The sequence below is a fragment of the Penaeus monodon genome, chromosome 17 (genome assembly GCF_015228065.2).
Source record: "Penaeus monodon isolate SGIC_2016 chromosome 17, NSTDA_Pmon_1, whole genome shotgun sequence".
Taxonomy (NCBI): domain Eukaryota; kingdom Metazoa; phylum Arthropoda; class Malacostraca; order Decapoda; family Penaeidae; genus Penaeus; species Penaeus monodon.
In genome coordinates, this window is record NC_051402.1 from 41,464,984 (window position 1) to 41,492,483 (window position 27,500).

A 27,500-nucleotide genomic window follows, 5' to 3' on the forward strand; every position below is an offset into this window, starting at 1 on the left:
TATTTTGCATTGTGTTCTTGGCTGTGTACCATTTTTTTGTTTGTGCTTTGTGTTCTTGAGCCTGTGTGTGTTTGTTTTTTATTTGGTTGTATGTTCATGTGATTCAGCTGTGTTCTTGCTATGTTCTTGCCTTTATAATTTGCGCGTGATATTGTAGTGTGTTCATGGATTTCATGGATTTTTTTTTATTATTATTATTATTATTCTTGTGTGTTCTGCTCTTTGTATTGTGTTCTTGCATTTGCTTTAGTTGGTAAGTTTTATTATGTGTTCTTTCTGTCATGATGTGTTCTTGTCTCTGTGCTTTGTTTTTGTGTTTTATAATATTCTTGATTTTGTTCTTGTTTTTCCTGTGTTTTCTCTAGTGTTCTTACTTTCCTTCTAGTAATGTATGATTGCTCTATTCTTGCATTCTTGGTGTAATTTTGCTCTTATGGTTAGGTCGTCCATTATGTGTGTAATGGTCGTAATTATATCTTCTTCTTCTTCTTCTTCTCCTCCTTCTCCTTCTCCTTCTTCTCCTCCTTCTCCTTCTCCTTCTTCTCCTTCTCCTTCTCCTTCTTGTGCTTTTGTAAGGTATGTGTTTGGTTGTCTTTGTGTTTGTGACAAATTCTTTTTTTTGCGTTGTGGTCTTGAATTCGTAATTTGTTAATGCGTGTGGTTTGTTTCTTACATTTGTTGTCTGTTTGTTAGTTTGTAGTATGTGGTTTTACTTTTGTAATCCTCTTGAATTTTTGCATTGTATTTTTGCCTTTTTTCTTTGATTATAGAATCAAGGAAATTGTGGTATTTTATCTTTTCTCTCCTGGTTCTCCTGGAGTTAATGTAATGGCATAGTTTCTGTAGACCTTATTTTTCTATTTAATTATTTAAAAGATTGTAGTTATTGTCTTCTTTAAGCCTACTGAGTCACTTGGGATTTTATCTTTCTCTCTAATGCTTTCTTTAATCGCGTACTTGTGTGTGATTATTCCCGAGTGTAAGAGCGTTGGTCCAGAGTCTGTGTATTTTTCTGACTAATGCTTCAAAGTTTTATTATGGTATTACTTTCTGTTTGCTTCTTGTCCTTTGTTGCTGTTGTTGTTGTTGTTGTTGTTATCGTTGTTGTTGTTGTTGTTTTTATAGTGCTTTGGAAAGTTATTGGAATTTATGGGTTTGGCATAATCAGCATATAATACTACCTGGATTGTATTGATCCGTTTGAATAAAATAGTGCATTTGCACATTTCTCCTGTAAATTTTCTCTTTTTGGAAAATCATTGTATATGTTAATAATCTATGTGGCTGTTATGTAGTGAATATCAAATAATTTTCCAAAAGAATCTATCTAGTATTATTATCAGAAAAAAAAAGATTTTCATGCCATTTATTTATTAATATAACTCTGAATCGAAATCTAAATAACTTGATAACTTTTTCTTGGTATTTATATTACAGGCACAACTTTTTTTTATTATCTATTCCTCACCTGATGTTATTTTTGCTTTTGCATAACTTCTTTTTAGAGTCAATCGAAGGCTTAGTCAGATGCCTATCTTATGAATGCATAATGGAAGTATTTATAGGTAGTTATGCATAGGAAGGGCAAAGGGCAATGGGAAGGCATGCACATACCAGGCCTCGTCAGTGTTATTGAGGAGTCTTTTTTTTTTTTTTTTTTTTTTTTTGTTATTCTGTGTTATCTCTTTGTATATAAGACTTGCGAGGTGTGGCTACTACTGCGATTGCTACTGCTGTTCTTATTCTTATGCTTACTCTCACTCTTCTTCTCCTTCTCCTTCTTCTTCTTCTTTTTTCTTCTTCTTCTTCTTCTCCTCCTTCTTCTCTTTTCTTCTTTTTCTCTTCTTCTTTTTCTTCTTCTTCTTTGTCTTCTTCTTCTTTCTTCCTTTAGGTCTTCTCCTTCTTCTTCTTCTTCTTCTTTCTTTCTTCTTCCTTCTTCTTCTTCTTCTCTTCTTCTTCTTCTTCTCCTTCTCCTTCTCCTTCTCTTCTCTCCTCTCTCTCCTCTCCTCCTCCTCCTCCCTTCCTCTCCTCCTTCCTCCTCCTCTCCTCCTCCTCCTCCTCCTCCTTCTCCTCCTCTCCTTCTCCTCGTCCTCCTCCTCCTCCACCTTCCTCCTCTGCCTTCTAGTCCTCCTCCTCCCCCTCCTCCTCCTCCTTCCTCCTCTCTCCTCCTCCTTTTCCTACTACTACTACTACTACTACTACTACTACTACTACTACTACTACTACTACTACTACTACTACTACTACTCTACTGCTACTACTACTACTACTACTACTACTACTACTACTACTACTACTAATACTAATACTAATACTACTAATACTATTATTATTACTAGCATTATATACTATTGTTTTTACCAGCTTTTATTACAACTACTATTACTGTGCTCACCATTATTGCAGTTATTATTAGTATGATTTTATTAGTATATCAACTCCTGATACTATAAATAAATAAAAAATATATTTGATATCACTATCCCTTTGCTTAGTGTTCTTCTGCTTAGTGATGATATATTGCATCATGCATGTTACATTGCATAGTATTACATTGGCATATTAGACATCGAAATCACAAATGACAATATAGATTTTAAATACCTTTCTATTTAGATCATAACTGGTAATAAACTTTTGTTTTGTTGTCTTGCATTCACAATCTCTTTTTTTTTTCAGCTTTGACGCTACAGTTCGTGAGTCACAGCTTTCTGGAGTACCACGACCCAACTATTGGTGTGTATGGATATGTATATTCTTTATAAGTTTGGTGGCATTGGTAGTGTGTGTATGTGTATTTGTATGTGTATGTGTGTGTGTGTGTGTGTGTGTGTGTGTGTGTGTGTGTGTGTGTGTGTGTGTGTGTGTGTGTGTGTGTGTGTGTGTGTGTGTGTGTGTGTGTGTGTGTGTGTGTGTGTGTGTGTGTGTGTGTGTGTGTGTGTGTGTGTGTGTGTCTGTCTGTCTGTCTGTCTGTCTGTTTGTAAATCTGTCTGTGTTTGTGCATGTTTGTGTCCATGTCTGTCTCGGTCTATGTGCAAGTCTGGAAGTGATGGATGTGGGTGGGGTTTGATTCTGGATGTTCATGCATATACACATACATATTAGCAAATTAAAATAGCCTGAATACTACATACAGATTCTCTCTCTCTCTCTCTCTCTCTCTCTCTCTCTCTCTCTCTCTCTCTCTCTCTCTCTCTCTCTCTCTCTCTCTCTCTCTCTCTCTCTCTCTCTCTCTCGACATTACAACTCATGCTGCTCATTCTTTTCACAGAGGATGCATATCAGAGACAAGCTGTTATTGATGGAGAACCAGCATTGCTCGACATACTGGACACAGCTGGCCAGGTTAGGAATTATTTGATTAATGCAGATAAATAGGCAGGTAGCACATAGTAAGCTAACCCCCATGGTGGTGGATAGCATCTCTACATGGCAAGGGAGGGCCAGAATTCTTGATGGCACCTGACGATGGCACGGATAGAGGAGGGTCTTCTCTGTTCTGGGATTTGTATGAATTCAAGGCTCTGACGGCAGTAGTTTTCAAGTTATGGGCTTCTAGAATTGCTCTAAACCTTGTTTTTTTTAATGGTTTTGTAAAGATAAAATTGTCATAATTTTTACTAAAATGTGATGCTGAAAGCTTGGTTACACACCTTTTATTGTGAATTATTTGTTCTCATTTGTGTATTGTCTGTAACTTCCAATGTTCAAATGTATTTCTTGGATAGGTAGTGAATTTAATTTTCCAGTTTCTAAGATTTGTTAAAAGAGAATTTGATTTGGAAATTCTCAGTATTATCATTATGGAGGTCCCTACTAAGGAAAACCCTGAAAAGGTTTGTTTTTTTTATATTAAGAAAATGCTTCTAACTTTTCCTCTTTGTAATTTGAGAGACATCAATGCTGAAGGTTCTGTGTTAAATTTGACTTTAATACAGTAGGTGAAAACATTTTATTGGGCAGCAGAGCTATACATACTGAGCGTTTGGTTGCCATCACCTTTTTTATAACCAGGGTGGGTTATAGAGTGTTCTTGTGCTAAGTGCCTTATTTATAGTGAAAAGATGAGTGATAGATTTTTTTTTATTATTATTATTATTTTTTTTTTTATGTTCATATTATTGTTATTATTATTGTTGTTGTTGTTGTTGTTGTTGTTGTTGTTGTTGTTGTTGTTGTTGTTGTTGTTGTTGTTGTTGTTGTTGTTGTTGTTGTTGTTGTTGTTATTATTATTATTATTATTATTATTATTATTATTATTATTATTATTATTGTTATTATTGTTATTATTATTAATTAATTAATTAATTAATTAATTTATTTATTTATTATTATTATTTTTTATTTATTTATTTATTTTTTAAGTGTTAATATCATATTATTTTGTCCAACTGCTTTGATTGCCCCTTTTTTTTTACATTAATTGGTATAGATATTGATTGAACCATTTCTACCATTACGTAAAACTGAGGTAATATCATTCAAAACCATTCAAGAACCAACTTTGTTAAAGTCTTTTTTTCTTTTAGATATGTCTCCACTGTAGAAATGAATAAATGAAGATTTGGTGTTTCAAACTGAAGGTAGACTAAATATTTAGTTTTTTATTCCAGATTGAATTCACTGCCATGCGGGATCAGTACATGCGGTGTGGTGAGGGCTTCTTGATCTGTTACTCTCTGACTGACCGTCGGAGTTTCGAAGAGGTGGCAGGGTACCGGAAGTTGATTGCGAAAGTGCGCGGGTCTTCGGACTCCATTCCCATTGTCCTGGTGGGCAATAAGGTTGATTTGGATGATCCGGTGCACAGGAAGGTGAGATTGGTGTGGGTTTTAGCTGTTTTTAGAGGAAGGAAATGACTTGCTGGTAATTTGAGAAGAGATAGAATGAATATCAGGAGCTTTCTCTTTTTAAAACACGGTCAAAAGGGCAGTGAGAGGAAGTCGGCAAAGATCTATGATGGTGAAGGATTATTTTTATGTACGTTTGTTCCAGGTCTCGACTGAAGAAGGCCAAGCCCTGGCGCAGTCCATGGGCTGTCCCTTCTTCGAAACGTCAGCTGCTTTGAGGCAATATGTCGATGATGCATTCCACATGCTTGTGCGGGAAATTCGTCGCAAGCAGAAGGAAGCAGCTGGAGGCGAGAACCAGGGCAGGAGCCGGTCTCTCTCGCGCTGGAGAAGGTTCAAAAACATATTCCTGTGGATTTTTCGGCGACCACGGTATAAGTAGAAGCGAAATCGGAAGTCAACAACGGGGATTGACGATTTAGAGCTTACAGGTCTATAGGGTTATACAATGTGGTTCTTCCATAAGTGCTTGTGAGAGTATGCCTAGTGCCATAATAAGAAATAAAAGAGAGAAAATAAGAAACAGAGACTTCTCAGTAGATCTAGGGATATTTATGTAGTTCATTCACATTACACAGTTCACATGCTGTGCTCCACGTCAGACGGAGAAATTACCGAAAAAAGGAAACAAATAAAGAGGAAAAATACAAACGATGTTGCTCAGATGTCATCATGGAGAAGACATTGATTTTGTGGTATGCTTTTTGTATGGGAATGTTAAATGTAGAGTTAGATTCAGAAATAAGGAAAGAGGGTTTCTACTGACAATTTTTATGGATGTACGAATTTTTATTCTCTCTCTCTTACTCTGTGGTATTTGTCCATGAAGGAGAGAATGAAACATAGATTTATTGATTGTATTATGGCATATGAAACGTAGTAAAATTTGTTTACGCGCAAAATTAAGAGATAAATGGAGATGTGATATTCTTCATTTAGATTATGTTTCTCAAACATCAGGACATCTTAGGATAATTCTTATGAAAAAAGAATAAGTTTCAGATTTACTCTAGATCTAGATCACAGGAGATATTTAACAGTTGTGTAAGATCCTTCGTTATTCATTTTGAAGTTTAAAGAAAAAACTTTTTGAAAGGAGCAAGGTGCTGTCTTTTTTACACTGTATATACCGATAGGCCTTATCAAGGGGATTATTATATGATACCATGTTCTTGTGCTTTTAATGCCAGTGTGATGTAATATATATATTGTAAATAAGAGTGATACACTGCCTGGTCTTGACCCATGATAAAAGTGTCTCACTTACACATCCGGTTGTAGTAGTTAGCAATAAGCATCCGCGGCGTCTAAAACAACGAAATTCTACTGGAACCATTAAAACACTCACGTTCGGGGCATGGCTGTTAGGAACATGCTCTCCTTGGTATTCTACAGCAGTATTCCGGTATGAGCTCCAATGCCTCCAATCAGATGGGGGCGATGGGATGTGACTGGCGGCAGTACTTATGCCGTGTGTAGGGGCATAGAGGATTTTTTTTTGTTGGCAAGGACAGCGGAGTCTCATTTTACGGTGTAGAAAGATCACCAGAGTTATGTATAGTTAGGTTTTTGTCTCTTATTTTGCTTTATTTATTTTTTTATTTTTTATTTTTTTATTTATTTATTTTTTTTATTTTTTTATTTATTTATTTTTTTTCATATTCTTGTGATCACTGAAAACGAGCAAAGAGTTTGCTCATTCTATTTTTTTCTTCTTCTTCTTCTCCTTCTTTTTTATCTTTTCTTTCTTTTTTTTCTTTTTTTTTTCTTCTTTCAAACATTCATTTTCATTTAGAAAGTCCGTAACTTGCTTAGATTAAAACACTGGTTTTTGATAATCTTTATTACAGAAGGCTTAGCACGCACTCTCTCTTGCTCTAACGTGAACTGGAGTTTGAAGTGAACTGTTTATATTATATTTGCCTTTGAGATCTGTGAGAGAAACTAAAAGATTGTTTTATTTAATCTATATCTTTATGATGATTATTAATTTTTAAGGTTTTATCTAAAATGTATTATATTGTTATTTCAGATGTGTATTAAGGGAGAATAATGTTATATGAGAGGAAGGGATCTATGTAATGTTGCTAAGTGAATATGATAATGAGATTTGTACATGTGGTTAAGAAACTTTTTTTTTTTTTCTTTTTCTTCTTCTTATACTTCAGGATAAATTATCAAGTTATGACTGTACCTAGAATGAGATCTATAAACTGGAATATATATATATATACATATATACTTATATTATTTATGTATGTAGGAAATGGAAAGGATTCATTCTGCTTGTCTCTAAATACTTTCCCCCTCAGCGGTGATAGACTTCACAAAATACTTTTGTTCGCACAAGATTGGTTGTGTAATCATTGATGATATAGTTATACCAGATTTTATTAGGAAGTGATGCTAGTCATAGAAAAGAAGGGACAAAAAGAGATACAAAAAGTGTTACATCCATATATATTTATTGTGTATATAAAAAAGAAAAGCCTTTCCTTGGAAATATACTCAAATGGTTTAGGATTGTACTAGTGTCAGTCTTCTGAATGAGGAGGGAGCATTTTTTAATTTTTTTTTTTCTTTTTTTTAATATAAATTATGAGGTATGCTTTGTGAAGCATATTTTATCTCAATCACCTACCTATTTTAGGCAGCATTAGGAATCCTTGCATTATGTTACGTTGAAGCATTGAGAGTTCCGAGCCCTCAGTTGTGTATTTCGTCCTCCGTGTCACTTCCATGTTGGCATTAGGGGGTTGGTTCGCATTGATTCTCAGCACTTTGGTTATGGCCTTTGATTGCATCTTTGGTGGAAGCAATAGCCTGTAATGCTGCAGTGTTAACAAATCTATGAGGAATGGTATTGATGTCGTGGATGGGAACATTTCGGACTGGCGTTTACGGGAGCTACCGCTTTCTACTTGACTATGCTGCGAGTTTTGTTCGATTTCAGCGAGATTTAGCACACGTTTAGGGGACGGTGAGAGATGAGTTGGGTAATTGATTTCTGAGCTAGGGTACAAATTAGAGTGAACTAGGTATCACTTCTTAAAAACAGAAAGTGTTTCTTGTATTCATACTTGTAGAATTTTGATGGTACCAGAAAATTGTGAGTGGAATGGTGATTTTTTTTTTTTTTTTTTTTAGAAACAAGCCTCACATGACAGGTAGTTATGGAATTTACATTTTGAGAAAGCATTAAAAGATTTTCTTTATTATTTGCGAGATATATTCTGCAAAGGTGGGGTGAGGGGGAAAATAGAAGAAATGTTGGATATAGACTGATTGAATATTTTTTTTAGCACTTTCACTTGGTATTGAAATGATTGTTGTATGATCATTGCTGAGCCTGTTGATCTCAAAGTTCTATTAATGTTTCAAGAAAACAGCCTGTGAACTTCTTTCAGATTTGAAGACAAACTGTGTACAAATGAGAGAGTGGGAGTAGAAAATGTTAGATACAGATTTCTAAGTGCTTTTCAGCAATAATATGTGGAACGTGGATAGGAGATTTAATTTTTAGCACAAAAAAAGGCGGTGGCTCCCATTGATAATAGGTGGAAGCCTGTTTTGCAAACATAATGGAGATTTTTTTTTTTTTTTTTTTTTTTTTTGAAGGTCAAATGCACAGGTCATAGGCACACAAGCTACTTCTATGTACTGTGAAGTAAAATCTGAATTACATAGCATTTTATGGGTTCTAGGCCTATGGTATCCTTTATGAGTTTGAAGTGTAACCATAGGTCTTTCTCAAAATCATATTGAAGGTATTTGTGGTCCTCATTTTTCAGTGAGGCCCAATATCTTAGAGATAAGTTTTAAAGATAGGTAATGTTTTTTGGGGGCACTTCAGGTCTGCACTTGCAATTTTTGGAATGTCCTTTCTTTCTTTTTTTTTATGATAGAGGAGGGATAGTCAAAATGCATTGACTGTGTGTTGTTGTCTCTCCTCAGTTTTGATGCTGAGATTGTGGTAATGTTAACTGAATATTTTTCATTTTCCTCTTTTTGAATTCTATTTAGCATGCAATACCATTTCCTTTTACGTGCTTCAGCTGTAGTAAGTCATCCAGTGTCTCGCAGAAGGTCATCAGAAGCAGTGAATGTGGTTTACATTTATTTAATGACTGACTTACCCCCAAACATCAGGCTCCATGCACTCTCCCCCCTTCCCAGGACTGGACCCCAAAGTATTTTACCTTCGAGAAACAATCACAGATGTCGTTTCCTTTCTGTTATTACTATGTCAGCTGGCTGGTGTATTTTTATATTAGCATTTTTTCTAAGGGCCTTTCCTGCATGCTCCTCAGCTGCCCTGGATAGGCCCAACATCCCCCCTTCACCTCCAATTAACACAACTCTAGTGCACGAGGGAGCCCATGACACCTCTCTCGGTAAGCTGGGTGTGCTTTCAGTTTGAAACTTGCTGGTAGAATAGGAAGACTTCCTCGAAAATAAACCAGTGTCTGGGGGTTAATTATACAAAATGATCACATAATATACCTGAGGATGAAACTGCTGCTACAGTGGGCTTTTCATTTATGTTCAATGAATTTTTAATTAACTTCATGCATTGTTGTCTAATTTATAATTTTTCTGTTATTTACATTTGACCATGCATTTTATGCTACCAGAGTAAAATATTTAAGCCAAACAGAAATCATGCTTTTTGATACTATAGAGACATAATCTGTGTAACACTTATGCACTCTGAATTGTTTGATAAAACAATCGTTTCTGTAGTATTGTAGAATAGGGTATTTATTAACTAAACTAGACAAATGTATTTGAGATAATGTTCTGTTACTGCATACAGTTTATGGTTTACTGTACATTAAGGTTATGATCTTAATTTTTATGTGGTGTGAATCAGTGTTATATTTCCTTTTCTTTTCCTTTATATCTCAAAACAAAATATATAAGGTTATTGTTACTGAAATGTTCTCTGTTGAGTAATATGTTTAGTGTGGACTGTAGATGGAAATGCTGTACATTTGACACTGGAGAATCACCTTTTTTTTTTTTAGTGTGTAAACTTTGCCTGTTCATTAATGTTCATCTGTAACTTTGGGATAATGCTTTACAATGAATGTCTAGGTAAGATCACCATTTCTCAAGTCAGCTAAAGATATTTTTAGATATTTTTATAGAGGGTACATGAAGCAAATTTAAGCCTCCAAAACGTAGTTGTTAAGCAAACCATTAACGAATTAGGTGGATGCATCTTTTGCATGTATGGATAATGCACAGTTAAGGAGTGGAAAGAAAAGTTTAACAAAAATGAAAAAGAAAATTAAAAGTTTAAAAGACGAATGATAATTAAAAAGGAGATTAGAATAGGGAAAATGGCTCGACTTGTGAGCACAAGTTTCAAGAAAGAGCAGCAGTTGCGGTAAGAACCCAACCTGCAACACACGCTGTTATTCACACACCTGTTTACGGACCCTAGATTAGGTGAAGTCCGACAACGTAGTACAGTGCTGCGTTGGGTTATTGTGCTGGGCTTTGCGGCCAGCGAGGCTTCACCGCCGGCAAGAGACTGATGTTTGACAGCCTCTCTGACCGTTTGAGATTCCTAGTTGTAACCTGAGCTGCAGTTCTATGCTTATCTAGTCAATCAGTTGACCCTCTCCCTTTGTATGTTGTCTTCACTGTTAGACATCATATTTAATGTTTATGTAATATATATACATTATATATATAAATTATGATTTTTTTTTTTTTTTCAATCTTTAGTAATTATCACTGTTGGCTTACCAAAAGGAAAATGAAGAGAGAAAAGAAAAGGAACTCCCCTCTGTGGTGGGCTGTGGTAGGTGTTTAAGATTGTACTTTACCGAAAGCATACTGTATGTTGATCATCGAGATTTTGTTTTTCTTTTTTATATCATGCAGAGAGAGAGTATTGTTGCTTTTTGGGGAATACTCTTTAATATATATTTGATGTTTAGAGTAGAAATTCTTTTCAACCCAATATTTGTTGCTATAATTATGAGCATTTAGAGAATCCTGTTATGTAATAACATGTTGTGATCCTTTCCAAATAACTATATTCTAATTTAAGGAATTAGAAAACCCCTTTTTTTTTCTTTTTTTAAAGAATTATATTATACCTGTTGTTGAATTGTATAAGATGCATATTTAGTATATTTTGTTGACTTTATTGCATTCAAATTATTCAGATTTCTTGAGACATGATGCACTTCACTCGTTTTGGATTTACTGTACTCACCCGTAAGAACACTAGTAGAAATATGCAACCCAAATATCCAGGGGTATATACCATGGATAGAGTAGACATTAAATTATTTTCAATATTATCAAGTGTTTTTTTTCCCCTTCTTTCCTTAGCCCTTGATAGTGAGGTCATAGTAAGTTGTATAGACTGTGATTGTGAGTGAGTTTGCAAGTTGTTTGTATTTACTGTATGTTTTTCTGTGTATTTTCTTGAAAGGGAATGTTGGAAGTAAGAATATGTAAGGGAATGTGATTAATTTTTTTTTTTTTAATAGTGGTTAATGTTATTTTGGACATGTATAAAGAATGGTGTTTTGATGCTCATTCTGAAAAATTATGGGCAAGGTACTGATACTGAAAAGATGATCAATTTTCATAGTGAATATTTTCTGCATACTGCTAACCCCAAACTTTTATATAAGTCAAACAAAAAATGTGATCTAACAAAGTACAAAACTATTAAAAAAAAAGAAGTATTTTAATTCTAAAGAGAATATAGTATTGTTACCCTAGGCCAATGTAATGTCTTTTAACCGAAAACTGACAGGCATGGCATGTAATGTACATGCCATGCCTGCTTTGAAAGTACTTCATTAATTTTTTTTACACATAGATAGCTCCACATGTACTAAGTCACCAATGAACCAGTTACGAGTACTACTTGTCTCACCTGTTTAACTTCTTCTGTCACTTGAAAATCTTTTGTTATCTTGTATTGCTGTTACTAATGTCAATAACATTAAAGTTATTATGTCTAGAATAAAAATAACAGTATTGATATTGATAGCATTAGTAAAAAAAATGTTTTTCCTGCAAATTCAAGGAAAGGTGAAATCAGTTAAGGTCACAAGGTCTACTAATTGACTCCTTGTGGGATAAGCAATAGCAGAGCCATCTATGTGTAGAAACATTTTACAAAGAAAAATTAAAATGGGCACAGCATTTTTCCTCGTGACATGGGGTTAAAAAAAACTGATGCGCATTGGTTTGTTGCAACAGTTATATGTGATAAAACTAGGAATGTCATTTTTAATGAGCATCTTTTGGTTATGAAAATAAGAAAGAAGCATAAGCATTAACAAAGGTGATTAATAAAACCAGTCCTTTTAACAAAATTTTATTAATTCATACAAGTCAGGATTATGCATTTCAAAGACCAACTTCCAAAGATTTTCAAAAAAATATTCCGACGAACTACACCACAAAAATTTAGCGTTCAATATTTACCATCAATTTAAATTTTCAACATCATAAAGAAAGGACCTTGATAAGTAGCATGCAAGGTTCCCAAATATTGGTTTTCTTAGACCAATGATCATGTTCTTATTTTTTGTTTTTTTATACTTTTAGAATTACTTTGTGGGGGGGAAAGAGCACACGAAGAGAGAAATATGATATAATTCTGTATTTTAAGGATATTATACGTTACCAATAACAAGGGTCTGCTCAGTGTGGTTCTTACCTTTAAAAAAGTAATAATAGTAAGAAATAAGAGAGAAAGAACTTAAACCAAAGCAGATATGGAAAAGTTATTAATTTTGAACATTTTTAAATAATATGAAGGTCTTATGATATATAATTAACACATAGTTATTGATAATTGTAAAGTATCTTTTGGCCACAAAAACTACAAAGGTAAAAACTGAGAGAATTATTTTCCAATAAAAAAAACACTGCACTATATTTACGCTTGCATAGAATTACAACAAACTTTAACCAACTAAATGCTGAATGTTGAAAAATATTGTTTCAAAAGAAAGCAAACTTTTTTTTATAGGAGAATATAAAATTTTCTTCTATATATTAACCAAAGAAGTACCACATTGACTGAATGAGGAGAGACAAACAGATGCAAATGATTTAGAAATTGCAAATATGGCCACAATTTGTTTGCAGAAAACTTTAAAATAAAAGTTACAGTTTGATGTCACAATAGAATTTCCTAACATCTTGAATTAAGGATTCATACTTACAAATATATACATAAGTACTCTATATAATCACATTCATATTATGCATCACAAAAAACACATGAAAACAATAGAAAGGGATTATTTAGATACACATACTATATATATATATTCAAATATATCATAAAACACAAATTACAATTTTCAGAGGGCAATGAGAATTAGATTTTCCTTGTTCTGTTTCGAAAGGATTTGACAAAATAATCTGGATTATTCGGGCAAAAATTTATTGACAGCAAAAAAATATTTCACTTTTGGAAAGACTTTGGGAATTATTCCATTTCCTCAAATTCAAAAGTCTTACTTACCCTTTGGTGATATCAGGATCATAATCATTTTTCCATTGTATAAATAAAAATACTAATAAAAATCATGATAAAACACCGGGAGTTTGAGATTATGTGTATTTCAAATTAGCTGATATCAATGACTGATACCATGGGCTAATTTAACAGAATATATTTCAAATTAGCCGATACTGATGACTGATATCATGGGTTTATTTAACCGAATTATCCTCATAGGGATTGGTAACACAAACGAGATATCGTCTCTGATGATTCCATTTGCTTTGCTTTTATATGTACTCCATCAACCTATCATGTCTAAAACAAAAGTCAAAAGAGATATTATCTTTCTGTGAATGAAGAGAGGCAAAGTAATGATTTATCTTCTACTATTAAGGAAGGGTGACTTCGTACAACAACTGAAACGATGCTGATGTGTTTCTTTGAGGAAAAAAGTGTATATTTGTGTTCCAGTAGAGCTTTTCTGGTATATATACTCTTCTTATGCTGAAGAATCTAAGGAAGGTAAACATGATCAAATTATACACATGAGTCTGTCATGCATTCAAATTATTTTCATGACATGTAATGATTTTCTAAAAAGAAAATAATAATATACTGAAAAATAAAAATTTGTCGCAAATTTACACTGAATATTTTCAAATAATACTTTTAAACTTATAGTAAACATGCAAATCAAAGCAGAAAAAAGGTATAAAAAAAATCCAACAATAATTTTGGTTAAAAAATATTATTGTCAAAGAAGTCAAGTAATGCCACAATTTTCAGAAACCTCTAAAAATAAAAAAATAAAAAACTTTTTTTTCTTTCCCATAAGATAGAATTTTTGAAAAAAAAAAAAAAAAAAAAAAAAAATATATATATATATATATATATATATATATATATATATGTATATATATATATTCATACATATATATGTATATATATATATTCATACATATATACACATGATAAAGAAAGCAATGTGTTTGTGTATTTCTTTCATACCTTTTACTCCTCAAATACCATAAATTATCTACTTCCCTATTTGTACTTTAACATGGAGGCATCTGTGTACAATTACAAAAAATTTAGTGCACATTCAATAGATGTTAATGATAATATACACATACATGCGTCTACCTAGTTCCAAACACTTAAAAACAGACCTACCATTAATTTCCATTTCCCATTCTTCCTTTTATCCCAGAGCATTCTTTACCTTGCCTCTGGATGTCAACAAAGCTCTCTTACATATGTGGACACAAAACACACAGATGCACCATCAATTTCCCGACAAATTTGGTTCTCAGACTGTGCCAGACCAAGGCTGCATGTAAACCCATTCCCGAAGAATGAAATTTTGAATGAAGTGTATGGTGAGGCCACTGCATCATCCTGGCCATGGAACTCAGCCTTATGATATGATTACATGTCCCCTTGCACCAGTAAAAACTTTGCACGTGTCAAGGTTTTGACACAGAATAGTACGACTGATCCACTAATTATGTATTTAAACTGATAACTGTAAAACTACGAAATCTGGCCTATATCATGGTTCAAAACATATGACAAGAAACTGCCCTGCCAGTAAATTATTTTGCATCATTCGATATGAGATACACATGCATGGAATTTTGTTTATCTAGTCTGAACTCTCTCTTGTAGTCACCCCAAACTATAGCAAATACTGTATGTTGAAATCACTGGGTTAAAACGATGGGAGATGCACAAGCATAGTCTCTCTGTGCCACACTCAATGCTGTCTATGCCTGCACAGTGAACTAATGTGGTAGAAAATTCTTGTCTATTTATACTTCTGCCTGGATTAGCAGTGCTGGACTATCAGTTGCCAAAAAATTGGTGGTGTCCTTTCATATATGATGCTCTGGTAAGGATATTTTTTTTGTTCCTTCATTTCCTTGCAACATGTTTGGGGGGGGGGGTGAGAAAAAGAAAAAGAAAGAAAGAAAAAGAAAAAAAGGGGAAAAAAAAAAAATCTTCAATAATTCATAAGGGCTTTGTATTTTATTTTCTTCTACTCGAGTCTCTTTTCTTTTACATTTTCAAAATTTCTGAAAATTCCAATTATTTTATGCATTTTGTATCCCTTGGAAAAAAAAATCAAGCTAAATACCTGTCTTTTGTCATCTTTATTAAATTCTGTTTATCAACTCTTTGTACTGTACTTAACACCATCTCCACCAAAGCTTTCCACTTCTTCCATTCACAGATTCACTGGAAAAAAAAAAAATATATAAAAACAAACAAATAAAAAAATCAGTAAATAAATAAAGGTCACATAAAACACACACTTGTAATATTTTTGTAGTCTTTTTTTTTCTTTTTTTTCAAATATATAGAGACAAGACCAACACAACAACCTCCTCTCACTTCCCTCGCATTAACACTGCCTTTCACACAAACCTGTATTTTATTTCCAATACATTTCTTTCTCTTCAACTCGTAATCAGACCTTCCGCTTCCAGACTTTCCATGAGTGGATAATCTTATATATATTCAAACAAAACATAAATGTACATAAAGAATAAAGGTGAAAAATCTGTATTATACACCAAACTATTCCATTCAAGTATTATTCATGTTCTCAGGTCCAGTATCTAGCTCATACAGAGTATCTAAAATCCTTAATATTCAAAACACTTATAATAAATATAAATGTCTATTTGACACGCAGAAAAAATTTGATTACTGAGATAGTGATAATAAATAACAATAATAACGATGATAATAATAATAATAATTACAACAATAATAATAATGAAATCTGCTTTCATGAAAGACTGTTGGGAAACTACAAAAACAATGAAAGAAAAGAGAGGAATGTCTAGCCCAAATTACGACATTAACTCCTGCAGTTTTTGGTAATAATAAATATCAACTGAGATTAGCTTTTCTTTATACAGAAATAAAAGGATTTGTCTTCTATTTGTTGAACGTAATTATGTAATCCAATCCTTGGAAACGGAGTAAAGTACAATAGAATAGAAGGTTTGTAACAATTTTAAATAACATAGAACAGTTAGTCATGAATCACACATTACCACTAACTTCTAAATAACAAATCCAGTGACCTTGCTGAATTCTTAATATATCTAACAAGAAAGAAAGAAAGAAAGAAAGAAAAAGAGATAGAAAAAAACAAAAAAACTTATAAATGTACCACTACATGAAAAAAAATTAGTTATACACAAACAGACCCTTATGAAGGTAAGAATCACAGAGTACATTAGCAGAACTATCACTCAAATCTATATTCCAACATGACCAAAGTTCTGAGCAAACTTCCTGACTCCCTTAAGAAATGGCTGATACAGCTTAACTCCACTCATCAACAAAAAAAAAAGGAGGGGCATCGGGGTGAAAAAGAAGAGCGAGAAAAAAACTTAACATATAATCTGTCAGCAATCATTTCTGGGCAACTGTAAGCCATGCTTTTCAATATACTTTCTCCTCGCATTCTCTATGAGCTGTGCTTTTCTCGTCTGGAAAGATGTCATTCTCTCTGTTGCTGACTTTCCAAAGGATTTTGCTGCTGTATTCAGGGAAACGTTAGCCTCCGATGAACCTGCAAGAGAGGTGGCCGTCTCCAGCGTCGACTTAGAAGCGCTATTTGTGGGCGATGAAGTATGGGGGTGAGTGGTGGTGGGTGTGGCTGGCGGGGGGGTAGGGCTGGAGGCTGCAGGGCTGGGGGTGGCAGGGCGAGGCTCGGGAATGGGCTCTGGCACGTTGCCCTCAAGGAAGTTGGTAATTGTCTGGTCGACATTCTGCGTACGCACTGGAGACGGAGACAGAGTTGTGTGCTGTTACAATTTGCACAGTCACCTAGACATCTATAAAACATTTATGTGCATATGTACCATTAAAAAAAAAAAAAACTACATCACTCCTTAGAATACTTTCCCTCTTCATGCCTAATTCATCACCACAGAACTAAAGTTAAAACATGTAAAGATCTCAAGCTAGACCACCACATTTCCGATACAAATCAACCCCTACCTAAAAACCCCCAACTTCCCCTGAAGAAACAAACACAGACTGACCTAAATCACGCTTAATCTGGTCCAGGGAAATGTGGGGTAGCACCTCCTGCACCTGCTGGGCCATGATGTGCACCTCAGGACTGAGCATGGGGTTGGCTGCAGCTTCCCTGGCCAGCCTCTTCATAAATTCCACCTGCAAAAATGTTGATAGAGGATATATACACACATTTTTTGAAGGATTTAAACTTTCTCCATTAAATCAAAGCTGGACAATTTCCTCCATTCGCAGGTTCACCACTAACTGTTGACAATTTGGTGCTTGCTATTTTCAGGTCTTGTATTGGGACACATGGCCCTTACTGGAACTTGCATGTGTGTCAGACTACTAATGCCTTTTCAGAGTGATTTGACTGATGTATTTATAACATCTCCCTCATTAATGAGGATTTTATTTTCTACCGTAAGCTTTGTTGACATGTGCTGTATGTAATTGTTCCTGAACTTCAAAAATCATAGTCAAACTTTACATTTTATACATACAGCATCTACATATGAAGCATTATAAACAAAGAATCACTACCCTTTGTATTATCCAATTGTTATGCATATTTGAAACACATGCAGGTGTATTGTTGTATGGAACAAATATATATTAAACTAACTATTCTTGATTTTACTGTTATTTCTGTGCAAAATAAAAAGGTCTCCTCGAAGTCTCCCCACCTTGTCTGCAACCGTATGATTTGTTGTCTTCACAGACAGGGAAGCTGCTGAAGCAACTTGCACGCGGGCAGCAAATTCCTCTGCTGACTCACTTTCTCCTCTTCTCATGTTTCCTATATATCTGTTGAACAACCAGACACAAAAGAAAATCAAAACAGAAATGTCACTCACAACAGGTTTTTCCCCATGGTAGACTCCCCACCCACCCACTCAAATTCTGCAGCCTTTCTCTCATCACTATCTTCATTCTGCATCTTGCCTCCACCTCCTCCTCACACTTTCCATTATCACTCTATTTGCAGATTCACATCAAGACAAAACACAAACACGTCTGGAACTTCTATCCATTCAGTTACAAACTAAACAAAAAAAAATCCTTCAGTTCCCATAACACTCCCCCACCCAAGTGAACCTCAGCCATTACTCCAGTCATTCATAAAAATATTCCTACACATCCAGACCAGTGAGGAACCTTCCTTCCTTACTTGATGGTGAACACAGTCACAGGTGAGAAGAACATGAAGCAGAGGTCGGCGACCCATGACGCCCCTAGGACTGAGGGTGCCACGGGTAAGAGGGGGAGACGCCACACCCGGATGCCAGCCACTAATACTGATCCGTTGAATTCAAAGGCCCAAGATCCAAACCTGTAGGATGAGGAGCATATTTAGTGGCACTGTTGGGTGTTAGCAAAGCAAAGAGTTTGTTGTGAGAATTTTGTGTTGATGGCTAGTGATAAATGTGAATAGGATCCACACACACAAAATAAAGTTGCAACTATAACCAAGAATAAAAAGAAAATATTTAAACACACAAAAAAATTATTTACACACTCAGTCAAAGCAATGAGAACAGCTACATTCAAATCCTTCTATATTCCACAACCTATACCGGACCACAACTCAAACAAAATGCACTTACTTCATGAGGGCCAACTCCCCGCTTGTGGTGGCTCCCTCGGGGTGGAGGAGCAGAGGAGGGTTGCTGCTTTCACTGAGGTAGGAGCGAGCATTTGCTCTGAGAGCTTCGCGGCCTTGCGTCACTCCCAGGTCACGGTAGCAAAGCAGCGAAGAGAGAACACTGGGCAAGTCATATACACTTGGCTGCAGAAGGATTTCAACTTTTTAAAGCCAAGTTATATGAAGACAACAGAAAAACATAAAAGGCATAGAAGCTCTCATTGGAAAATACTAGGTTACTTAATAATCATACATAGCTATCCCTTAATGAGATTACATACCACAGCTATAAGACATTGCTCGTTTCCTCTGACAAATTGGAGAACAGGAGAAGAATTAAAGCTGCATTAATTCATCTTTTCTTCTCTTTCAATCAAAATGTTACTAGCATTCACTCAGGACTGAATTAAAATTAATATCAAAATAAAGAAGAAACCCCCCATCATACTTCACATGAACTGGCGATTCGAATCCCTATATGGAGGGGAAAAAGTTGCCCTCTTCATATAAAAGCCTCATACATACTTATTCTTAAAATGTCACTTGACTCCTTCTCAGCCCTTGGCTACAAATGCGACAGCCCTACTTTCATAGATAAGAATGACTGAAATGTTTCTTTGGACTTGATGAATAATGTTCACTGTTGTTGCTTAGAAGGAGTCATTACTAAGAGGAAAGTTCTCAATTAGTGACTGATTTCTAGACCATAAAAAATCATATATATATATATATATATATATATATATATATATATATATATATATATATATATATATATATATATATATATATATATATATATATCTCATAATCTATACCAGGGATTGTAAAACATATTCAGAGCATACTCAGCTCTAATGGCTCTACTGCATTTACCTTCTGTGGAAAATATCTACTATTTTTGGAGTCTAATTGGGGGGAGGGGGGTAGAGGGAGAGAGAGAGGGGGAGAGAGGGAGGGGGGAGAAAGAGGGAGAGGGTTTGAAAGAGGGAGAGGGGGAGAGAGAGGGAGAAGGAGAGAGAGAGAGAGAGAGAGAGAGAGAGAGAGAGAGAGAGAGAGAGAGAGAGAGAGAGAGAGAGAGAGAGAGAGAGAGAGAGAGAGAGAGAGAGAGAGAGAGAGAGAGAGGCTAAGGGCTCAAGACTTACCGTGACACAGGGCATAACCATGGAGACTGCCAGGTGATCGAAGGGTGTGATGTGGTTGGTTGTTATGATGCGGCAACTATGATCTTTCTTTTCCACATCCTCCTCCTGCACCACCAACCCTAGGACTGAATAAAGTACCCGCAACACAACCCTTGGGGGAAGGGGCAAAAAAAAAAAAAAGTAATATCACAAATTTACAATCATCACTACTGCTTCAAAATACAACTGCTACTGACAAATATAAATAAACAGATAATCAGCTAAGCAAAATCAAGTTGAAAAATCGCAATAACAATAAAACCCCAAATACCACGTGGCACGCAATCAACAGTCTCACGAGAGAAATAAATTTTTACAACTGCGTTATCTCACTAACTGTCCCTCAAAACTTCCCGTCGACACAGCTAGTCGGGAGCAAAAGAATCCTTACCTTCTTATGACTGTGTTCTGGGGGAGAATGGATGACGCTACAAACAACTGTAGGGATATAAACACTCGCAGCACGAAGATTACGAGACCTAGTGGGGTGTACAGGAGGAGGAAAAGAAGATATGGTCCACTTGGAAACCTGGAAGACAGAGACAAATCGTTAATGGAGAGGTAGAGGATAACATGAATAACATGTAAGCATGGATAATTGAGATAATTTTTTTTTTTTTTTTTTTTTTTTTGGCTCAGTTATGTAGAATTCTTATTTGGAGAAATGCAGTCTATTCATGATCACGTCTCATTCTTGTATCTTCCTTGTGAAGCTAAAACCACAAAATCTACCTTAAAATGACACATACATATAAACACAAACACACACTCACACTTGCACTCACTCACCCACTCACTCCTCCGTCCCTCCCTCCCCTCAATCACTCCCATCCCCCCCCCCCCTCCACACACACCCCCAGAGTGAGGAGAGATATCTGAGAATGTAAAACAATACTCCACAATGGGTTCAGCAACACCATGTGACCTAATACAGGCACGAAATGAAACAGACAACTACCATGTTTACTTGTGGTTACTCTTAGAATATCACACCAATAATCTATGCTGCTCTATCTTCAACAGAAAGTCAACAGGACTGTTTCAAAGAGACTTACATCTAGCATGCATGATCACAGACTGTATTTCCTTACAAGAAATAATCAAGGGTCTCAATATAATACTTTCTGTGTCATCTTATACAGAGCATAAAAGAAAGAAAAGAAGGAAAAGAAGACATTATCCCCTAATTTGGCTATTTATTACAAGAACCTCTGCATGATAATTCATTTCCCTTTCATGCATCACAGGAAGAAAAAAATAATAATACAAAAAAAAAAAAAAAAAAAAAAAAAAAAAAAAAAAAAAAAAAAAAAAATATATATATATATATATATATATATATATATATATATATATATATATATATATATATATATAACAATAAATAAAAAATAATAACAAAAAAATAAAATAAAAAGGAGAATTATGCCAAAAAATATACAAGCCAACCTAACACCCTGCCACTGTTTACTCTTCGTTATGACTGGGACCAATGCATTAAAAGGTAGAAGTGATAAGTGTAATTCCATGACTGGTTTGATAGCAGGCACCACACCAATCAAATAAGGATGTTATGCCGATACCTTGCTTACATCGGCTAAGATTATAGAGGTAAAAGGCAGACAAACAGGCATACAAATACTGCCCCTTGGCGCACAGATCTTGGGTGTTTCTATATTGAGCCTTTTTTCTAAAAAAATAGAGTTTAAACTGTGGAAACTTGAGTAAATAGATGTTTCCTGTGCTTTACTTTTTTTAGTGCAGCGGCAGCCGGCATGTGGCTCAATATAGCACAGGGAAATCCACCTGAAAAGTCCTTTCAAATCCATTTAAAGTTTGTACAGCTGATTTTTCTGTACCTCTGGACTGTCCACCATGAACAAATAGCAAATACAATAATATATATATATATGTGTACACACACACACACACACACACACACACACACACACACACACACACACACACACACACACATATTCATTCAGTACAAATAGGTTTACTGTTATAGAGGTTATGACTGATATGTATTTTTCCTTTCAGGAATTCCATCCCCTATGATCCACCTTTGCTATAAGCATAGTTTTAGAAAAAGAACCATCTACCAGAAAACAAACAAACAAAAAATCCAGTAAGCAATGAAACCTATCCTTCAATCAACAGGCCACTTATCGGTAATGACAGTGCCGTGCTACTTATTGATTGGGACTTCACGAAAATCAACCATTCCAGGCAGTTTGGAACCAGATGTTATACAGTAAAGGCATGTGTGCTTGCTGTATTGACTGAAGTGTAACCATAGAAGAAACTATGGTAGCTGTCCATTTGGTATATAGCATGCTGATGGGTAATTTGTAATAAATGTGCATATCTTGTAAGCTATTTTATATAACATACAGATCAACTGTGGAATATGTCTTGTTTTTCTTCTCCCCCCCCAAAAAAAAACAACACTTCAATTTTCCCAGGGACCCCTTCATTTGTTGGGCTGGAAGGGTATTTAATATAATAATATCGACCTACATGGGAAATTATGGTTCAGTGAATAGCATAAAACAGTAAATAATCAACCCAATTTTTTTTTGTATTAGCAACAGACAGCTCTTCTATTACAATAAAATAATAATAATGATGATGATGATGATGATGATGATGATTGATGATGATGATTGATGATGATGATTGATGATTGATGATTATTGATGATGATTATTGAGTAATTCAATTTTGAAAGTTCAATTAAATTTATCTTAACTAGAGCCAAGTGAACATTAACGAAAATAATAAATGGTACTGCTACATGTGTGGTTAAGGTGCTCTGGGAGACTGAAAAAAATCAGGACATATGTAATATACTAATAACCCCCCCCCCCCCCCTCATCCCCATCCCTCTCCTGCAGCATCACCTACGCACTTCCTTGATGTGTGTTTTTGGAGGCTGGAAGATTTCCCTCACTGCTGGAGGTGATTAGAGTATCTTCCCAGTACACTTATTTCAGAAGCAAGCAATAATAATAACCCACACATCACACATCCATAAGTGTATGAACCTTATGCAACAGTGTCAATGTTGACGTAAGGAGCTAATCCACTGTGAAAGATAGCTCTCCAACTTCTCAATAACCAATCAGAAGCCTCAACTAACTTCTTATCTATATCTGGTATTGCTTAACAAGAGCAACACACCCTCCAGAGAGGAAGTCCCAAAAGCTAGGTATAATGCGGACCCCAAAGCCCAAACCTAACCTTTCCTACCTTCTATTTATTCACTAGACAGGGGGGTCATTTATTACCACTTTGTGCCAACCTTTTGAAAACAGAAATGAAGAACTCAGGCTGTGTGAGGGTGGTGTGGACTTAGTCTCTGAGCAATGATATGCAACAGATATTTTCATCATTTCACAGTAAATATGAAGCTGCAGCAACTATACCTGTTTTGTTTATGACTATCTCTTATGCTCTTTAAAATGGCAGTGTCCATTTCCCTTGTCCATCGCTCTCGGTAACATTAACCTTTATTTTGATTGACTGAATCACTTCATAAATTCATAAATGTAAGCCTAAACGACCCACAGGCTGCGTCACAGGTTCCCAGGTGGTAGGAAAATACTACATGGCTAGATAAAAAAAAAAAAAAAAAAAAATCCAGCATATCTTTACTATAATTCAATTCACTGATATATGATCTTTTATATATATCTAATTTTTATTTTATTATTTTTTTTTTTTTTGTTAAAGTTACTGAGAGCGACGCACTTAGATAGAGAAAAATGGCCACTGCCATCTTGTAGAGCATAAAAAATAGAGTAGGAAACAATAGAGATAAATCTGCAGCGGCCTCATGTTTCCCGGAAAATGAGGGAAATAGGTTCTGCATGTCACCGCTCGGAGACTAAGTCCACAACACCCTCTAACAGCCAGAGTTCTTGATGTCGCATTTCGTGTCAGGTGGCATGAAGCGCTAATAAAGGAGGGGGAGGGGTACAGGAGGGGGTGGCATAGCCCCTGTGTCTAGGGAATAAACGGACGGCAGGAAAGGTTACGTTTGGATTTTGGGTCCGCAAGACAGCCTGGTTTTGGGACTTGGTCTCTGGGAGGCGCGTCGCTCTCAGTAACAGACACCCGAAGACAAGCCAAAGGGCCTCAGAAAACGTGCAATGAGACGGAGACCAGAGTGCAATGCTGACAGCGTCCCTTTGGCCCCGAGAGGCAGACCAGCATATGCCTTGGAGCGCAAGGGCCAAGAAAGGGCCTACACGTCCATCTCCCGGAGGACTAGCCCTAAGATAGGCGAGAATGGCTCTAAAAAAAAAGGCCTCCGGGCCAAGGAAACTTAAAAGAGATGAAGAAGTAATTTAGTAAAAGCCTAAATAAGGCCCATTTGCTCCCCCCCCAGTGATGAAAACTCACCTGTTTCTATTGTATATGGCTTCGATTGGTATCGTCATAGCGACTCTGTGGTTGGTTACTGGTGCTGTGTTCGTGCCAGCCGTGTCTCTGCCCCGTCGCTGTTTACGCCAGTGACTTCATAGGAAATTAATGATCAAAAATCCAGCCAAAATCTAGGCTTCTTCCCAGCTGTAAATACTCTCGGCCTTGTCACGAGCAGGCTGCTAGTTCCGGGTCGCGGAGCGTTGTTTGGGGCTCCTGTCCGGTATTTTATCTCTTGCTCATTTTTTGAAGGGATAGTAAGGGATTGTGTTTTATGATAAATTGGTTAGTTCTTAGATGCTTGGAATTATGGGAAGGTGAAAAGTGGTAAAGATGGCTCGAAATTAAATCTAAGAACACATTTAAATCGATGACATGATCCGGATCCAAACATTGAATAGACGTCATATGAACAATGGCTATGCATTTTTGTGTTCTAATTATTTGTAAAAAAAAAAAAACGTAAATAAAGAACCAAAAGAAATATTCGAAATAACAGGGGAACTTCTAATTTACGAGAGAAATAAACATCACTCGATACGTGACACAAATTGGGATTGAAAAGATGTCTGGTTTCTGGCGACACTGGCAGTAGAAAACAAGAAAATGGAGCGACAACATCTATACCGCGAGTGACGTCAAGTTTTTGTGTTATTTTAGCGAAACTTGTAGGTGATATTGATCGAATTGAAAGTACATATGTTACAAAAGAAATGGACGATACGCCAGAGCCTGACCCGTGTGTTAGAGAGCACCTGAGCGGCAGGCACGGCCCGACACCCGAGGGCTCGGCCAGGGACTCGGCCTCCTCCAGGAACGGCATCCCCAAGGTTTCCCTCAAGCTGCCCTTCAAGTCGGAGGCCTTCCGCGCCCAGTCCCTGCTGGCGAGGTTCCACAGCTCCAGGAAGTCGGAGAGCGGGCTCAAGCATGAGGTGAGGGGCGCCGCCCCCTGGAGGAGCGGGGGGCGCCCCCGGAGCGGCGAGCCCCCGGCGGCGGCCCTGAGCGCCTCCCCCAGCGCCGCCGCCCCCAGCAGCACCTCGGCCAGCCTCCCCGAGGACCTGAACCAGAACCTGGGCGAGGGCGAGGGCGCGCAGGAGGCCAAGGGGGCGTTCCCCGCGTTCGCGAAGGGCCGCGGCAAGGCCTCGGCCGCCGACGAGGAGCGCCCCGACGCCACCAGCCTGTCGACGGAGGCAGTTCCTTTCGCGGGCGTGGGCGAGGGCGGCCAGAAGGGCGTCGAGAGCTGGTTCAGGACGTGGCCGGGCCGCCCGAGGAAGCTGAAGGGGCTCCGCAAGAAGCTCCTGCCGGCGGGGGCCAGCGGGAAGGCGGCGGGGGACCTGGCCAATGGGGCCAGGGAAGAGCAGGGGAGCGGCCGCGGGGAAGAAGGAGAGGGCTTGCTGGTGCAGGGCGAGGGCGAGGGGCACGGGGCGGCGCCGTCTGAGAGTTCCTGTGTGTCAGTGCCTGCAGACGAGGGGGAGATGACCTCCAGGGTCGTGAGAGGAAGCCCACACGTGTCGCTGGACGCACTGCTGGAGTCCCTCCCGCTGGTGTACGACCCAGCAACCAAACAGTTATGCCTGGGCACGCCCCGCAAGGGCCAGAACAATTACGTAAACAAGAGAATGTCCAACACAGCGGCGACGGAGGGGAGTGAGTGCGATGGAATTCCCGACAAGTTGAAGTTGGACTATGAGAGTGATTGCTCGACGCTGGAGGAGAGAGAGGAGGAATCTCTGAAGGAATCTCTGCTCAAGACCTCGGACGTCTGTGACACAACATCCCCCCCGAAGCCCCTGGAGATCATCCAGGAGGTGGACGAGAGTGGGGAGAACATCCGGTTGATCGACAAAAACCCCTCTCCCCAGTCGGGCAATGTCAGTGGCAGTTCCTCGCTGGAGAGGGGCTACTATGAGAGCCCTCGCAACAGCCTCCAGCGCGTCAGCACAAACAACTCCCTCTCCATCACCGACGCCAGTTCCTTCTCCAGCCTGTCGAGCTCCAACACTGAGTTGTCGGCGTACTCTGCCACAGACAGCGCTGTGTGTCTGGGCTCGCAGCAGTCCGACACGAGCTCCCTGAGGGACTTCTCCATCGCAGACTCCGACGGGAAAACGAAGAAGAGAGGGATCACCGACTTCCTCACAAGGTACGTACTCTGGACCCTTTGGCTGTTCGGGGAGAGGACAGGGAATGGGGTAGAGGAAAGAGGAGGAGGAGTAAGGAACGAGAAGAGAAGGAAAAATGGGGTAGAAAAAGGAAAGAAAGGAGAGAGGAAAAATAAGAGAAGGGAAAATTGGATAGAAAAAGAGGAGGAAAACTAAAAGAACAAGAAAAAAGGAAAAAGGGAACTGGACAGAAGGGAAAAGGAAATATAAGATAAACAAAGGGCAAACAACAAAACAAAAATAAGAAGATAGGAAAAAATGGGAGAGACAAATGAAAGGGAAAAGATTCATAATTAGGAAAAGAATGGAAAAAAAGGAAGGGAAGAGAAGAAAAGAAATGGCAAAAATAAGAGATACGAAGGGAATAGGAAATATATAAAAAAAAAAAGAAGAGAGAGAGAAAGCAAAAAAGGAAATAGGCAGTAAATAGTGTCTAAAGTCCTGCAAAAGTTTTGTTTACCAGAGTCCAATGAATCCAGCTGTAGGTTTGCAACTGTGCAGACTCGCTTCAGCTGTCTTAATGTTATCTCTGTCGAAGTTTGCATGAATTCTGGGGGCCCTTAGTTTATCATAGCTATATCACTATTATTTATCATTTCTTCCAGTTATTGTTATTAGTACCATCAAGGCTTCTTATCAAAAGAATCAATATTACCCTAATCAGTTGTATAGATAGAACCATCCTTATCT

At 37.1% G+C, this 27,500-nt stretch overlaps 3 protein-coding genes across 3 annotated transcripts in view; 2 read left to right on the forward strand and 1 right to left on the reverse strand.

Moving 5' to 3' along the window:
* The window catches only part of LOC119583754 (GTP-binding protein Rit2-like), a 12,317-nt gene extending 1,147 nt beyond the window's left edge, over positions 1-11,170 (forward strand). Inside the window, exons 2-5 of the mRNA XM_037932416.1 lie at positions 2,680-2,736; positions 3,272-3,345; positions 4,614-4,814; positions 4,996-11,170. Coding sequence (XP_037788344.1) covers positions 2,680-2,736; positions 3,272-3,345; positions 4,614-4,814; positions 4,996-5,232 — 569 coding nt within the window. The 3' untranslated portion in view covers positions 5,233-11,170. The remainder of the gene's footprint in view (positions 1-2,679; positions 2,737-3,271; positions 3,346-4,613; positions 4,815-4,995) is intronic.
* Positions 11,171-15,481: 4,311 nt separating this feature from the next.
* Positions 15,482-24,839, reverse strand: LOC119583755 (lipid droplet-regulating VLDL assembly factor AUP1-like). Its single transcript, XM_037932417.1, has 8 exons — positions 24,628-24,839; positions 20,609-20,746; positions 20,179-20,329; positions 18,996-19,177; positions 18,560-18,721; positions 18,075-18,195; positions 17,412-17,544; positions 15,482-17,146 (listed from the first exon to the last, which is right to left on the reverse strand). The coding sequence occupies exons 1-8, from the start codon at positions 24,663-24,665 to the stop codon at positions 16,770-16,772; spliced, it is 1,302 nt and encodes a 433-aa protein (XP_037788345.1). The 5' UTR covers positions 24,666-24,839; the 3' UTR covers positions 15,482-16,769.
* A 407-nt stretch (positions 24,840-25,246) lies between these two features.
* Positions 25,247-27,500, forward strand: part of LOC119583756 (TBC1 domain family member 12-like) — a 91,445-nt gene continuing 89,191 nt past the window's right edge. Inside the window, exon 1 of the mRNA XM_037932418.1 lies at positions 25,247-26,791. Within this exon, the coding sequence (XP_037788346.1) occupies positions 25,362-26,791 (1,430 nt within the window). The 5' untranslated portion in view covers positions 25,247-25,361. The remainder of the gene's footprint in view (positions 26,792-27,500) is intronic.